Source organism: Camelina sativa, chromosome 3 (genome assembly GCF_000633955.1).
Source record: "Camelina sativa cultivar DH55 chromosome 3, Cs, whole genome shotgun sequence".
Classification (NCBI taxonomy): domain Eukaryota; kingdom Viridiplantae; phylum Streptophyta; class Magnoliopsida; order Brassicales; family Brassicaceae; genus Camelina; species Camelina sativa.
This window is the reverse complement of record NC_025687.1, coordinates 23372815-23388749: the sequence shown is the minus strand read 5'-3', so window position 1 is coordinate 23388749 and position 15935 is coordinate 23372815. Positions and strand designations below refer to the sequence as shown.

At 33.2% G+C, this 15935-nt stretch overlaps 3 protein-coding genes across 3 annotated transcripts; all 3 read right to left on the bottom strand.

Moving 5' to 3' along the window:
* Positions 725-2561, bottom strand: LOC104777838 (RING-H2 finger protein ATL75-like). Its single transcript, XM_010502166.2, has one exon. The coding sequence runs from the start codon at positions 1663-1665 to the stop codon at positions 985-987; it is 681 nt and encodes a 226-aa protein (XP_010500468.1). The 5' UTR covers positions 1666-2561; the 3' UTR covers positions 725-984.
* On the bottom strand, positions 10190-10722 carry LOC104779237 (uncharacterized protein At1g43920, Chloroplastic-like). The gene is made up of 2 exons (XM_010503605.1): positions 10549-10722; positions 10190-10468 (listed from the first exon to the last, which is right to left on the bottom strand). The coding sequence occupies exons 1-2, from the start codon at positions 10720-10722 to the stop codon at positions 10190-10192; spliced, it is 453 nt and encodes a 150-aa protein (XP_010501907.1).
* On the bottom strand, positions 11584-14186 carry LOC104779235. Its single transcript, XM_019240758.1, has 5 exons — positions 14027-14186; positions 13775-13927; positions 12660-13673; positions 12460-12551; positions 11584-12360 (listed from the first exon to the last, which is right to left on the bottom strand). The coding sequence occupies exons 1-5, from the start codon at positions 14184-14186 to the stop codon at positions 11584-11586; spliced, it is 2196 nt and encodes a 731-aa protein (XP_019096303.1).

Genomic DNA, 15935 nt, shown 5'->3' with positions numbered 1-15935 from the left:
TCACCACAAATTGAGACAAACTTGAGTACCAATTTGATAAATGTCAGAGTAGAGTGAATTTTGGGGCATCAACCATAAAGAGTAGAGTAGGAGACGCATGTGATGACAATAACTGGATGTTTATCCCCACTTAGATTTTTTTTTTGTGACCTGTGGGTATGGATTCTCTCAACTGGGATGGTATCTACAGATCAACTCTAAATCTTCGATAGTATATTGTGGCATAGGTATGTTTGGTGTCAAGGCTATATCCCATAGAATGGGTTTATCACTTGACTGGCAATCTTACAAAACTGTATTCCTAGCTTTTAGTTCTGAATTTAGCTTTTGGTTGGTTTTAGTTATTGTGGGTTGGGTCCATATCACTTTCCTCTGGTAATGATGGTTTTTTCTTTATCACTACGGTGAAGAATCCTCTGGTTTAATCTATCTGGATGACCCATGTGTGGATTGGTTTTTAGGCATATAGGTAGTGTTTTAAGTGGGTCGAGTCAAGTGGATAGATGCATTGTGTTTCACCAACTTTGTATATTTATCACTATCAAGCATACACGCGACCAGGTCTACGTCGTATATGGTATATGCATCTCTTAGATAAAACACTACTTCACACAATCCTTGGCTACCAGAAACCATTTTGTTCTGTGTAATGATTGTGACACTTGAGAATATATGACTAGCACTTATTAGTCTTTGGTTATAGATGATTCTTAATGTTTTTGGATAAGAAAGCATAATTCACATTCCACTGTAAAACATATCTTTGCAAAAAGAACTTTGATGAACTCGTGAGATATATTCTCTCTGTATACACTTTGTGTTACAGGCAAAAACGAAAGACATAAAAGAATTGAGTTATCCTGAGTGATTTCTTTTTTTTCTCAAGTGGCTAAAGACATGATTTGTGATCAGATCTAAAAATCTCCTACCTAACTAAAAAAGCACAAATTCTGAACTTTTGATGGTTTCTGCCTCTCTTGGCATCTAGCTGCTTTCTCTTAAAGTGCTTACTCTTCCTTCAGGTTCTAGAGGAGAAATCCTGACGATAACGCTCTCTGTTGGTACTGCTACCACTTGATCAGCTTGACTGAAGTCACCTAAGATCTTTTGGCATGTCTCAACCAGACAGTGTCTGCATTTGGGACAAGTGAAATGATGTTGAAGCCACTTGTCAATGCAACGAACATGGAACCCATGGTGGCACTTAGGGAGCATCCTAATCTGTTCACCGGAAACAAAATCTGACAAACAAATAACACACTCTTCACCAAGCCCTGGCAAGTTCATCTCAGGTGAGTAACTCACAACTGGGAACATCCTAAGAGCTTTCTTCTTGATCCCTTTGTCTGATGAATCTCGTGATGTTGAAAAACCAGAGATCGGATCGGAGATCATAAAACTTGAAGTACGTCTGAATGCACAACGAATGATGTAATGTAACCCGAGGCAACAGATGATGCCGCAGATGAGGACTGATAGAAGCATCAGGACATTCCCACTGAGATTGTTCTCATGGGAATTGAGAGTAGATGGTGCAACCGCAAAGGCTCGTTCAGTGTTGTGGTCAAATGGGTTGTGGAGAAGCAGCTTTCTAGAGACAAAACCTCCAAGGGATTGCTCTTGGAAGGCTTGAGCTGAAGAAGAAGGTAACTCATTTGCAGACATATTTTACTCTTTGATGAGCTTTGGACCAAAGTCTCTTCTTTATGTTTTGCTTAGCTTGTCAGGTTCTTTTGCTTAAAGTTTTGGGGAATTCAATGTGGTCTTATATACAGCATGAGATGCTCACTGATTAGTGAGTGGGGACTGAGAATTTAATAATGGGAGACTAATAACTTTTGTTCAAGAAAGTGCGTTTCTCTTCATATTTTTTTTCCAAGTGAGTCTTGAGAGCTTATCCAATTTCATGAATCCTTGAGTGCTTATTGTGACATTTGGCCATACCTCTCCAACCACAAGATGCTTGTGTAGGGACTCTTCACTTTTCCAACATTGAATTTTAAAACACTACTTTTTGTCTCACTTTAAATTGGAAAAACTTTGTTTTATCATGTTTGTCTTGTGTTGATTCTTGATAAGCTGCGTTTTATTTTATCTCCATTATTCAATGTTTTAGTTTATTTACTTTTGTTTTTCTGTTTGTTATTTTTTGCCAAGGGGAAGATTTTATTTTATCTTCTTCACAGTTTAATGCTTTGCCGACAATATGTGCTGTTGTAAAGCAGTCTTTGTGCTTTAGCATTCGTCTTTCTTTGTTCTTTCCATTGTATATGTTTTTTTTTTTTGATAAAGGTTTCCATGTGTATATGTTTTCTTGCTTGATAATTCAGTTTAGAACGTTATCAATATGATCAAATTTAAGATGTTTGAGTGGTAGTTTCGATTTTAAAAGTGTAATGTTTTGGTACTTCATTGGAAGAAGAAAAAAATGCTATATCCTTCTATTCTCCTGAGTTCTGAGTATTCTAAGCTTATAATGATCTCCTATGCGAAACTTACAAGAAAATAATAAAATGACAATAGATTGTGCATAGTACATATGTGAAAATCATATCTATAAGATCTCNAAAAAAAAAAAAAAAAAAAAAAAAAAAAATCAAAATTAAAGTTCTATTTTTAATTTATGAAATTGTGTATACTTAAAGAACAAGAATTCATACCAAAAAAATCAAATAATAATATAGAGAAAAAGTTTTTTTTGGTAAGAAAGCTATTAGGAAAAGAAGATAATTTTTCTCACAACAAAATCTTTCTCTAGAAATAGGGATATGTTGTGATTTCATAGGCAATCAAGTCTTGTAAAAGAACATGATCGTTACAACATGTATTGTAATTTCAGCTTGAAATAAGAAGTAATCTTTTATGTTAAAAGAACATGATCGATACATCCGTAATATGTTGTCTTTGGCTTTCTTAACATCGATCGAATCAAATTGTCCTAGTTTTTATTGGATTTATGAGATGTAATGTAACTATCAGTTCAGATCATAAGATCTTTGTGGCTTTTTCGATATGTTTACTAAACTATTATTCTCTAGGTAATATTTGGAAGATCTATGTTTCATATTTTGTTATTTCCGAAGCATCTAAATGGTTCTGTTGTTTGTTTATATGTTCTTTTTTTCTTGGTCGGCGTTTGTTTATTTTTGTGTACCTTTCAAAAGGAGAGGAACGTACGTGTATATGTATAACTTATACGTCTGGATTTGAACTTTGTCGCTTTCTTCTCCTAAATCTCCACAACCTTAACAATAAGTCCCATGTTTCTAGTTTTTTATGCTACTTTATTTATATTTCGTAAAAAATATTATAAAATTTATCTCGAAGGGCTTCTGTCCTATCCTATGGCAGATTATATAATCCTTGGAAATAATTAGGAAGTTCCAATCCAACTTAGAGTTACATCTTGCAAAAAACAATTGAAAGTAAGTCTCTGTTCACTTGAAAAAAAATACTAAAGCTAGCTTTGACTAAAAAGAATCATAAATCGCTACTTGTCAAGTTAACAGTTGAACTATTTGAAAATAGTGGAACAATGGAACATAATAAGGACTTATAGTTCGATTTTCGATATATAGTATTATTGCGAAATTCTGAGTAAATCATTTTAGTATATGGATACATCTTTGTGAAAAGTTATATTTAAATGCATATATATCATTTAGTGGAGGTCGGAATAATGCATATCACTTTTAGCCAAGATTATATTTGTCACACACTAAATTTTGATTACTAAGCAAACTAATGCATACGCTTTTTCAATTAAAAACTATATAATAGATGGAAATGATTAGTGATTGAAAGACTTGGAGCTAGTGTTAACGAAATTTGTGGACAATAATTAGCCTACCAAAGGAGAATAAGTATGGGATCCTTCTTCTTTTTTAACTCTCCTTTACACTTTTTTTTTTTTTTGCACTTTCAATTATTTTAATTAGTGATAATGTAGTAAAGCTATAAGAAATATTTAACTTCTACATTGATGCGCCGTGACAAGCTAAATCCTGGTATTTNGATATATCATTTAGTGGAGGTCGGAATAATGCATACCACTTTTAACCAAGATTATATTTGTCACACACTAAATTTTGATTACTAAGCAAACTAATGCATACGCTTTTTCAATTAAAAACTATATACTAGATGGAAATGATTAGTGATTGAAAGACTTGGAGCTAGTGTTAACGAAATTTGTGGACAATAATTAGCCTACCAAAGGAGAACAAGTATGGGATCCTTCTTCTTTTTTAACTCTCCTTTACACTTTTTTTTTGCACTTTCAATTATTTTAATTAGTGATAATGTAGTAAAGCTATAAGAAATATTTAACTTCTACATTGATGCGCCGTGACAAGCTAAATCCTGGTATTTGTTACCTCCATCGTAGAATAGAATCGTCAAAGATTTTGAATCTCACATAACCACATGTTTTAATCCATACACATAAGTAACGATCAACTTGTTGAAAACTACTCTCAAAAGAAGAAGACCACATACTTAGAATAGTACTTGTTGATCTTGTTTCCCTTGTTTTTTCATCTTCAAATTTTGAATCTCTTCGTTTTTATTTATTTTTATTGTTTCTTCTAAGAGGTTTTTCTTCTTAATTTATTTATGAACTCCTCACTTCGTTAATACTTTAATTACCCTATGACTTGTGATTGTACACTACAACTTCTCAAAGAAAAAAAAAAATTCTTTCAATATTTTCTCTTCTAGCACCAAACATTTCAAGGTGATGACTCTGTTTTTTTTTTTCCATAGATTCACAACCTTAACAATTTGTGAATGTATATATATGGGTTTGATTAGTAATTTATATAATGGCATAATGACGTTAGCCCATCTAATAGCGGAATAACGTTTTCTAGCTAACATATACATCTGTTTTACCAAAAAAAAAAAATGCAAAATGTTGAATTATACGTTAAAACATAAAATTATGGTCGTCTACTCTCTCAATAGTTTGCCCATGCTTAAATTCTCCTAAGTATTTTCTATTTTATTTTGTTGTTGTAGTAACTATATATGACTTAAAAAAAAAGAAATTGGTTATAGAAGCTATTTTCTCCGGAGCCTTTGTATATAACAATATTTTTATTTTTTAACATAAATTTACATTTGAAAAAACGTAAGATTTGCGTTTTGGTAGAAACATGTAGAAGTAAAAAGTTATCATTAAAAGAGTGCATATTTGTAGTTTATTGCATTATGCTATATATATGTATATTAGTCTATATATATACTTTTTGTTATTAATATATGATTTTCAAGTAGTTATGAAGTTTTTTTCCTTTTTTGAAAAAAGTTTTCTATTGACACTCAAAATTTTGAAGCCATCGACAATTTTTTTTTATACGGATCATGAGTCCATTATAATTTCCTATGCTATCAAAAATTAGCGGAAACATAATATATCAAATACGATAAGGTATTATTGTTAGTTACTATTAAAGGTATGTACATCACGAGACAAGCTCATTATAATAATAACTTTGAGATATCTAAGTTTGTTTAACTCAAAAAAACCAGCTCATAATTAAATTAAGAAAAATATTTAGGTTCATTCTTAAAGCAAGAAAAAACTTAAACAAAAATAAATGAAGAAGCCTCCGGAGTTGCCACTCTTTTGTTCTTCCCAACTATGGTAAATTGTATAAATTCAGATTTCTATATTTATGAAATTTATATATCGTAAAGATCATCTAGATTTAACTTAATTCAACCATGAATAGTTGATTCATTGCTTGATTAGGTTTGATGATTGATTCAACTCTCCAAATGATTTTTTCCACCTATAACTTTTCTCTCTTCTGATTCCTCTGATGAAAAAGGAATCCATACTCTTCTCTCTTTTTCATATATGTATAGCGAAAGTTATTATAGTATTTATAATTATGTCCAATTGACACAAATGAACCCACAAAACTATTCACAAGGGTCACATCCAGAGCAACTAGTAGTCACATATATACATATAGTTAGTTATATTTAATTTAGTAACCACCATATAATACACGTGAACATTAGTGACGGAAGAACATAAATATATAATTGAGGTAAGGGCGGAGAGTTATCAATACACCTGAATTCTAGTATTTTTAATCGAAACCGATTCATCACGGTGTCGTCTTTAATAATAGAATCCACATCATTAAGGGTATGAATGGTAAAGACAGATTTGGTTGTGCGGAACAAACGGTTTGATAGTGCGATATGGTTGAACTGCGGTATATGCGGGACAAATATATGCCTTGATTGGAGACAAAAAAAAACAGACTTAAAAAGCAAAAGTTCAAGAACGCTTTTTGTCCACCAATCAATAAAAACAAAAATAATTTGCATTTCTTGAAAAAAAAAAGATTTGCGATTTTTTAGATGAAACTATACACTAGACCACTATTCAATGAAGGAACAATGAATTATCTAGCGGTTTTCCGATGACCAGTGGTCGAAAGCTTCTTCTTTTCTAAATTTCCTATATATAGGTTAAGTCTATATTTTCAAGAAAAAACATATACAAAGGCAAAGAAAATAATTCTTCAACTATTTTCTCATAGATTAATTATTTAATTTATGTATACCTATAGCTAATAAATTATAGTCACACTTTTGTAGAATTTCAATGCATCCATTAAAAATATGTTTCTCTATATTTTGAATTTTATATTAATAATACAAAGTGGTCATGTGGTTTAATGTTTATTCAACTATTCTTTGAATTCAAAAATTTCTTACTAGTTGTATTGAAATAAAAGTATAATTTAATCACATCTACAAAACATTTATTAATTTATTCATTCAAATGTTATTATAATAGATAAAGTATATAAATCCGTTTTTGTATCAAAAAAGAAGAAAAAGTATATAAATTCCATATAAGATATAATTTTATTGATTTACACAAACCAAAATAATAATAATTTACAATTAAACTAACTATTAATATATGTTTTAACATATTTATCTATAATACTTAATTTACATCTGTTTTTGTTTTTTTACCAGTTAAATATTTTATTGTGAATTATTTAATAGATTAAAATAAAATTGTTAAAAGTTTATTGGATTATACAATATATATGTTTTTAATAAAATGTACCGCAAATTAGGTTTCACCAATCAACCATTATTGTGCACCGCTTATTTGTATGAACCGCACTTGTCCCGCAAATAAATTTGTCTCGCAGTTGAACCTTACCGCGTTATCAAACTACTTGCTCAGCACAACCAAATCCGTTGTCACCACTCGGACCCATATTTGTGCGACAAGTGCGGTTAACGCAAATTAAGTGGTACAAAATAATGTTTAATAGGTGAAAAACTATTTGCGGTGCGGATTTTATATAATTTTATTAATAACTAGTATAATTATATATTTTAATTTGTTTTGTATAAATAAATAAATATTTTATTTTGTATATATATATTATTGTAAGTTTGTAACAACAATTATATGCTGAATTTTATTAAACAAAACTATTGTAGTGTTAAAAAATTTAGTGGATGTTGAATTATGATATGGAAGAAAGAGAAAATGATGTAGAGTGTTAAAAGTGAAAAAGAGGGTGTTGAATTTGTTTGTCATTGCATATAGTCTTACACAGTATATATGCATTAACCGACAATAGAAACAACCAATAATTTATAACGATAAACACCGTTTCATGAAGATGTTATCAATTTTATTCATCACAAATGACTCATAATACATGAATACGTAAACATTCGATCAAGCAAATACAATAAGTTTGACTAACGGTGAATTAAAAAAATCTAGTTTGCTCTAATACCAATTATAAATTTGTATTTCTATATTCATGAAATCTATATATCCCAAAGATCATCTATATTTAATTTAATTCAACCATGAATAGTTTCTTGGAGAAGAAGAAACACTAACCTTGATCCATTGCTTGATTAAGCTTGATGATGAATTCAAGTCTCCAAATGATTTTCTCCTCCCTTTGACCTTTCTCTCTTCTGATTCCTTGGATGGAAAAGGAACCCACACTCTTCTCTCTTTTTCATATATGTTCAATGCAAGTTATTGTGGTATTTATAATTGTGTCCAGTTGACACAAATGCCCACATAACTATTCACAAGGATCACATCCAATGACCAGTAATCACATATATACATATAGGTGATTATATTTAATTTAGTAATCATCGTATAATACATATGAACATTAGTGATAGAAGAACATAAATATATAATTGAGATAAAGGAGGAGGGTTTTCAATACACCCGAATTCTAGTAACTTTAATCGTAACCGATCTATCACGGTATCATCATTAATATTAGAATCCACAACATTAAATATAAACTTGAACTTTTTAATTAAACCGAAAGACACATAAACCACAGAAAATATAAAATATTTTTACAAATTGTGGCTCAAATAGCAGATCGATCACAACATACATATTTTGTGTGAGGTAAGAGTGTAAGACCATATAATGAAAGTATACAAACATGGGAATTGTATATATCAGACAAACATTCAGTTAGTTAAAGGTTCATTTGTCTGTTTCAAACATTATTTCGGTTCTTGTCTCAAATCATCTAATTGTTTACATTTTTCACATTTTCAGGGATTAGTTAAAGCAATTCACGAAGTCATTCCACAAGCTGAGCATAGGCAATGTGCTAGGCACATCATGGACAATTGGAAGAGAAATAGTCATGACATGGAGCTGCAACGACTCTTCTGGAAAATTGCTTGGAGTTACACAGTAGGGGAATTTGGTGGTCATATGGAAGCATTGAGGAGTTACAATCCGAGTGCTTATGATTCACTACTGAAAACTAACCCGAGAACAGGGGCTAGAGCATTTTCAGGATTGGAAGCTGCTGCAATGACAACATAAACAACCTCTCCGATTCTTTCAATAGAACCATCCGCCAAGCCCGACGGAAACCTTTGCTAGACATGTTAGAAGATATTAGGAGACAGTGTATGGTGCGTAATGAGAAGAGGTATGTAATTGTTGGTAGGTTGAAGACTAGATTCACAAAGAGAGCTCATGCTGAGATTGAGAAGATGATTGTTGGATCGCAGTTCTGTGAAAGGTGGATGGCAAGGCATAATAAACATGAGATACGATGTGGTGATGTTAAAGTCTGTGTTGATATGAGTGACCGGACTTGTGGCTGCAGGAAATGGCAGATGACTGGTATACCATGTGTTCATGCAGCATCTGTCATCATAGGAAAGAAAGAGAAGGTGGAAGACTATGTTGTTGAGTGGTACACAGCTAGAATGTGGCAGTTAACTTATGTTGATGGTATTGCGCCTGTTCAAGGCAAGCTGTTGTGGCCAAAAGTGAATAGACTAGGAGTATTGCCACCTCCATGGCGAAGGGGCAATCCTGGGCGGCCATATAATCATGCTAGGAGGAAATCACAGTTTGAATATGCTACCAAGTTATCACGCGTGAATCGAGTCATGACATGTTCTAATTGCAAGCAAGAAGGACACAACAAACAAGCATGTACGAATCAGAGAGTTGCAACTCCACCAAGAATAAGAAGGGGTCGACCAAGAAAAGTTCAGGTAAGATTATCCATTGAGTCTTACAAATTATTTTGATTGAATGAAACCTGATATATTGATTGAAATCAGGAGCCCAGAGTTATATTGTTTGGACAAGGACAACCTTTGCAAGGAGAAACATCTCAGGGAGCTTCTCAACCATCTCAAGGAGCTTCTCAACCACCTCCGAGAGCTTCTCAACCATCTCAGGGAGCTTCCCAAGCATCTCAAAGAGGACGATCTCATCTCGGAGGAGCACAAAGAGGACGATCCCATCTAGGAGGAGCACAAAGAGGACGATCCCATCTAGGAGGACCACAAAGAGGAAGTTCTCATATAGGAGGATCATAGGGAGGAAGTTCACAAAGAGGAGGCTGGGAACTATGGTTTAACTATTCACAGGGAGGAAGTTCACAGAACTAGTTTGTTTGTTTGTTTTTTGGATTGGTCATTTCTCTTAGAACCAGTTTGAATGTTGCTCGTATTTGGAATGTTGATCAGATTTGGAATGTTGCTCGTTTTGTTTTCGTCCAAAACATGTGTGTTGTTTGTTTTTGTCTTCGTATTCCATGCTTTATATCATAAGACATGTTTCAAAATAGGCATCCATACAAAGGTTTACAACACAAAAACATAAGGTTTACATTCTTCAATAACCTAACATCATTTTCTTCTCATCACCTTCCCTAAACAATACATAACCCAACACAATGGTGATAACACAAAACCACACAAAACAGACTTTCAAGCACAATTTACACTTTTGGAGTTCCTTCTTGCTGAAATTTGCTTCTTCTTTCATCACAACGTTTAACTCATTGACCTCTGCTTTGGTTTTGCTGATCTCCTCTGCAATAATGGCTAGTCTTGGTAAAGCATCTTCTACTTCTTCAAACACGGCATCTTCAACCCACTTAGATAAATGACTCTAATGTCCAAAAAAAAGACACATAGTTAGCTTCGACTGATTTTATTACCTATGCAAGAGGATTAAAGACATATACTTACATCTTTTTTGCTTGTCCATGAGTTGACATCCCGCTTGCTTGCACAACGAAAGAAAGGTCGTCCTGGGTTTTCTTGCGTTTTAGATGTAAAAGTCGCGACCTCTAAGCCACAAACACACTTCGAAGGTACACCACGCTCACCAACGCCACCTGATGTGATAGAAGTCGAGCTCATCGGAACAGAGAAAGATTTCACAAACTAAGAGTGAAATCGATTTGGGAATTGTAAACCTAGAAATCGATTTGGGGGGTTTTTGTTTTCTTCAGTTAGTTAAACGACGTCGTTTTACAAATAATCAAGCTATGTCGTTTTGGCTAAACGGTAGCAACTAACGAGCAATTAGCCCCGTCTTCGAGAATTAAGAGAGAGTTAACGTGGTGTCTAAATCAACATGGTCAAATAAAGTTTTCTATTTTATGTATAAGTCAACCTAAACTTCGTGATTAAAATGACATCTTGAAAGTTCGGGATTTTTTTGTCCCAAATTTGAAAGTTCGGGATTATTTTGGCATTTTTCCCATTAATCAACATGATAACATTTTTGTACTTTGACTCTAAAATATTCTCCAATGTATTATGCTTTAGATACTCTAAAAATTTGTATTAGAAAAAATAGAGTTACTCTACATATATTATATTTTTACTCTATTTAAAAGTGAAATATAAAGTGGGTTTAGATAGCATTTTACTCTACAATAGAGTTTTAAAAGAAAATATAGAAGTGGGGTTGAAAATAGGCCTTAAAACATAATTACTCCATAGATAATAAAGATTAGGAAGACATGTGTAATTTGGTATATGGTATTGATTTACTGATTTGCAATAGTATCCATTAAATTTTTTTTTTTTTTTGTAAAGAGCTTGATATATAAAGTAAAATATCTTGTGACCCACAAAAGAAATTAAAAGTCACATATATTTTATTCTCTCAAAACCTTGAGTTTCTCAATAAAGCAAAGAATCTCCTAAAATAAACAGCCAAGTGAGGAATGTCAAAAAAAAAAATGACTCCCTTAAGTAAAAGAGAAAGCCATATCACATATATGGTAAATTTTGATAAGTGAGTTGAGGATCCGGTGCATAGATGTCAGAGCCTTTTCCTAGTTCTTCATTGCTCGTCAAATAATTAAACTGAGGAGAAGACTGCTGTTGTTGAGGTTGGCGGGGTTGATTGTCAAAATAGAACACACGAGGCAGAGAAGGATTGGTTATGAATGGGTTTTTGTTCATTGCCAAGTAACCATTTTGGTACTGATCATTCTGCTGGATCAGGTTCACAGCTCTATTTTGATATTGATTCTGTTGGCTCAGGTTCGCAGCTCCATTTTGGTATTGATTCTGCTTGATGGGGTTCACGACTCCATTTTGATATTGCTTCTGCTGGATGGGGTTCACCGCTCCATTTTGATATTGGTTCTGCTGGATCAGGTTCACAACTTTACTTTGATACTGATCATTATGCTGGAACGGGTTCACGGCTCTGTTTTGATACTGATCATTCTGCTGGATTGAGTTCACGGCTCCATTTTGATTCTGCTGGATCGGGTTCACGACTCCATTTTGATATTCCTTCTGATGGATATGGTTTACGGCTCCATTTTGATATTGGTTATGCTGGATAGGGTTCACTGCTCCATTTAGATATTGATTCTGCTGGATCGGGTTCAGGGCTGGACCATTGCTAACGTATTGTAATATGCCTGTGTGGACATAGTTCAGACCTTGGAGAGATGGAGCTGCTCTATACTCAGTGGACCAACCAATATTTTGCGTCTGAGGAATTTGTTTTTCCTCAAGATAGATACGATGTTTCTACACAAAAACAACACAGATGATGTGGAATTTGTATTATTGGTATGTGAAAAAACCCTAGTTCAATGATTCCTTGTCATGAAAGAAACAATCTTTTTTTTGTACCTGAAGATGGCTGGCCACATTGTTTCTAGTGAGTCCTTGGATCTTCATTCCTTGCAAACAGTCGAGAAGCACCTTTGGATTAGCTTCTGCGTTTTGATTCAAACAAAACACGATTAGAACAAGAAGAACAAAAACATAAAAAATCAAGATATATATTGAAAGACTAGAGAATAACAAAGAGTTTGATTACGTACTTTCAATACCACCATTTATTTCGATGGCTTCAAGAAATTTATTGTGAAGATCTTTGGTCCATGTCATCCGTTGTTTCCGTGTCTTTCTCCATACTCTCTTATCGATGATTTCTACACTGTCACCATTATTAGAATCATCGGTCTGAACTAATTCTTTCTCTTCAGCCCTCATACAAGGTTTCTTGTCTGCCTTGTCAATGCTTTGTTCGCCTTTATCTTGGTTTATTCTTTTGGAATAGTAGTTTTGTTGGGCTAAATCGTTGATCTGAAATGGTTGAGTTGCTTTGGTCCATGTCATCCATGGTCTCGTTTCCACTCTCTCTTTTTTCTTATCGATGCTTCGTTCGCCACTATCTTGGTTTCTGGTTTTGTGATAGTAATTGTGTTTGTTAAAAACATTGATCTGAAGCAGATCTGATTGAACTGGTTGAAGTTCTCTGTTCCACGTTATCAATGGTCTCTTTGCCCCGCTCTCTTCTTTCTTGTCGATGTTTAGCTTGCCATGATCTTGGTTTATGGTTTTGGAATAGTTGTTGTGTTGGTCTAAAACATTGACCTGAACCACATCTACTTGAACCGATTGAATCTCTCCCATCCATGGCCCATTTGCTGCTCCCTCTATATTCTTACCGATGTTTTGCTCGCCATTATCTTGGTTTATGGTTATGGGATACTCGTTGTGTTGTTCTAAAACATTGATCTGAACCAGATCAGATTGAACTGCTTGAATTTCTCTGGTCCATGGTCTCGTTGGCGCGCTCTTTTCTTTCTTACCGATGTTTTGTTCTTGGTCTACGATCTTGGAATCAACTTTACCTTGTTTTAATCCATCAGTTTGAGCCAGATCTGATTTAACCGGTGGACTTATATTGCGTTTAGACATCACCTTCTTGCGTACGATGTGTTGCCATAGATTTTCTATTTTATCTTCTTTAACCGGTTTCAAAACATAGTCACAAGCACCGTGTACTATTGCTTTTATCACCGATTCAGTTTGATTATCATCAGCCATAACTACACAAAGATCAAACAGAGATTGTTAGTTTAGTTTAATAAAAAAAAATCTTGGTTTCATTTTGTTCTTTAAAGTAAAAATTAGTTTGCGATTAACATACTCATCACAGGTAGATCCATCTTTGAAGCAATGCTCTTGAGAGCTTGAAGTCCATCAATTTCTGGCATATGATAATCCCAAATCACAATATTAATGTCATGTTTGCAGCTTGTCAAAAACGCAAGAGCTTTCTCTGCATCCGTCTCAATAGTCACTAAACACACAAAAGAAAAAGTTATATAAACCCTAACCCTAAAAACTCTCTAGAGCCTAAACCGATAATGTTAGAGAGAGAGAAGAGAGAGAAAGTTACCTTGATAGTCGTGTTGTCTCATGATTCGCTTCATATTGAGTAAAGTGGTGAAATTGGTGTCAACAACAAGAACATTAGTATTAGCCGGAAACTGGTTGAGAAGAGAAGTGATGTCAGAAGTAGAATCAACTTCATCTTTACTTCTGTTTGCAACCAACATTAAAATTAATTTTGTAGATATTGATTTCAAAGTGAGAGATTTTATGTGTATATTGAAGTTGTTTATATCTTATTACAATAAGTGTGGATGCCTTTTATATTACAAAAAATGTAAATTTTATCAACAAATTTTGACAAGTGTCAAAATACATTGATAGAAATTAATTTATTTTTTAACAGGTGGTACATATTGTGTAAATGAAAAAAAATGTAAAAAAGAAAATAAATGTTAACCAAATTTAAGAAAAGTAGCATATTAAACAATTAACACTAAAAATTGCTTATTCACCTATTGGGTTGAAACTAACATTCATATATGACCATTTACGAAAATATTTATTTCCACAAATTAGCTAGAGAGATTTGCTGGGCCTGTTTTCTTACATGTGTATGAGGCAAATACAACGATGACAGAGCAAAACAACTAATTGTGGTAACCAGACCACATCACCAGAATTAAAATAACACAAGCTCAATAGATTTATGGTTTCAGCCAAGGTGGCGATTGGCGAAGATTTATGGTACACGTACGAAGTCGTGTACTTTTATATTCAGACTTATCTTATATCTCGTCGATCATGTTTTTCAACTATAATTGAAATGTAAGTTAGATTTTCATATTAAGCTGGAAAATGATGTCTAGTATCTTTTTTATAATTAGACTGATATAGTGGATTATTTTGTCATTCGTGTAATAGTTTTGGTTCAAATAAGATTCATGCATATGGGTTCAGAAGCATATCATGTAATTCATGTATTGCAGATCAACGCATGTATTGAACTAAAAGCACCATGCACTTCGTGTAGTTTATATCAAACAAAATGTCCACCAATAATCAAGTACACTAGAAAAGTATTATCATTATTTTGTGAACACTACAACTGTATTGAAAGCACTGGTGGAACTTTTTTTTTTTTTTTTCCTGGTGCATTGGAACTTGATCTCGAAACCAAAACATATGATGATGTTGCTTTCCATGATTACTCCATCGATCGGTTTTCCTGTTTGTTATTTCCAGAGTTTAATCTCTATTTCTTAAATCTTTGTTATTTTTTTTCCACCGTCGGTTTAATATATGTTTCATAAGTCTTGTCAATCAATGGATAAAGTATGGTGTAATTTTTGCTTCTTTCATAAACCGTTTCTGTATCCAAGTTTGCTCTGGAAGTCTTAAAAAGATATGACTATGATCCACAACCGTTAGAATCCAAAATCCCATACGTAGGAGACAATTACAAAGCCGAAAAGGCTTGTGAGAGGGGTTGAGTCTTACTCTCATTTTGCTAGTTACGTACTGCTGATTGCTTTTACTGCGCATCTAGCAATGTAATTTTAGGTAGATTTACCTTTTACAAGATTAACAAGTTACAGGATCAAAAATCAGTTAATAGTGTAATTTATTAGCTATGCATGTCTAGCTAAATTGTTGTGTCCCAAGAAACTTTACCACCTTATTCAAAACCCACACAAACCTAATATATATACATCTTTCTCGGATTTTGAATTTCACATGTTTGTTAAAAAAAAAAAAAAAATTGAATTAGCACAAATAAAAATAGTTAAAAAAAAAAAATCAGAATTGGATAAAGTGTATGTAAGAATTTGATTATATGAATTGTTGTGAGATGTATATGTAATTTAATTGCTTTAGTAAACGCGAAAACGACGTCGGAACACAAACACTATCCATTTACGAAAAGCTGAAGCAAAGAGGATCAAAAACGATGGAGGGTCCTCAGCCTATAGTGA

Bases quoted from the DNA above. Each gene is read 5' to 3' on its own strand.
- LOC104777838 (XM_010502166.2), bottom strand. From the start codon at position 1,665: ATGTCTGCAAATGAGTTACCTTCTTCTTCAGCTCAAGCCTTCCAAGAG.
- LOC104779237 (XM_010503605.1), bottom strand. From the start codon at position 10,722: ATGAGCTCGACTTCTATCACATCAGGTGGCGTTGGTGAGCGTGGTGTA. The intron at 10,469-10,548 runs GTAAGTATATGT...TTTGGACATTAG, and splicing joins CATGGACAAGCAAAAAAGAT to AGTCATTTATCTAAGTGGGT.
- LOC104779235 (XM_019240758.1), bottom strand. From the start codon at position 14,186: ATGTTGGTTGCAAACAGAAGTAAAGATGAAGTTGATTCTACTTCTGAC. The intron at 13,674-13,774 runs GTATGTTAATCG...ATCTTTGTGTAG, and splicing joins GATGGATCTACCTGTGATGA to TTATGGCTGATGATAATCAA. The intron at 12,361-12,459 runs AAAAAAGATTGT...GTTTTTGTGTAG, and splicing joins CCAGCCATCTTCAGGTACAA to AAACATCGTATCTATCTTGA.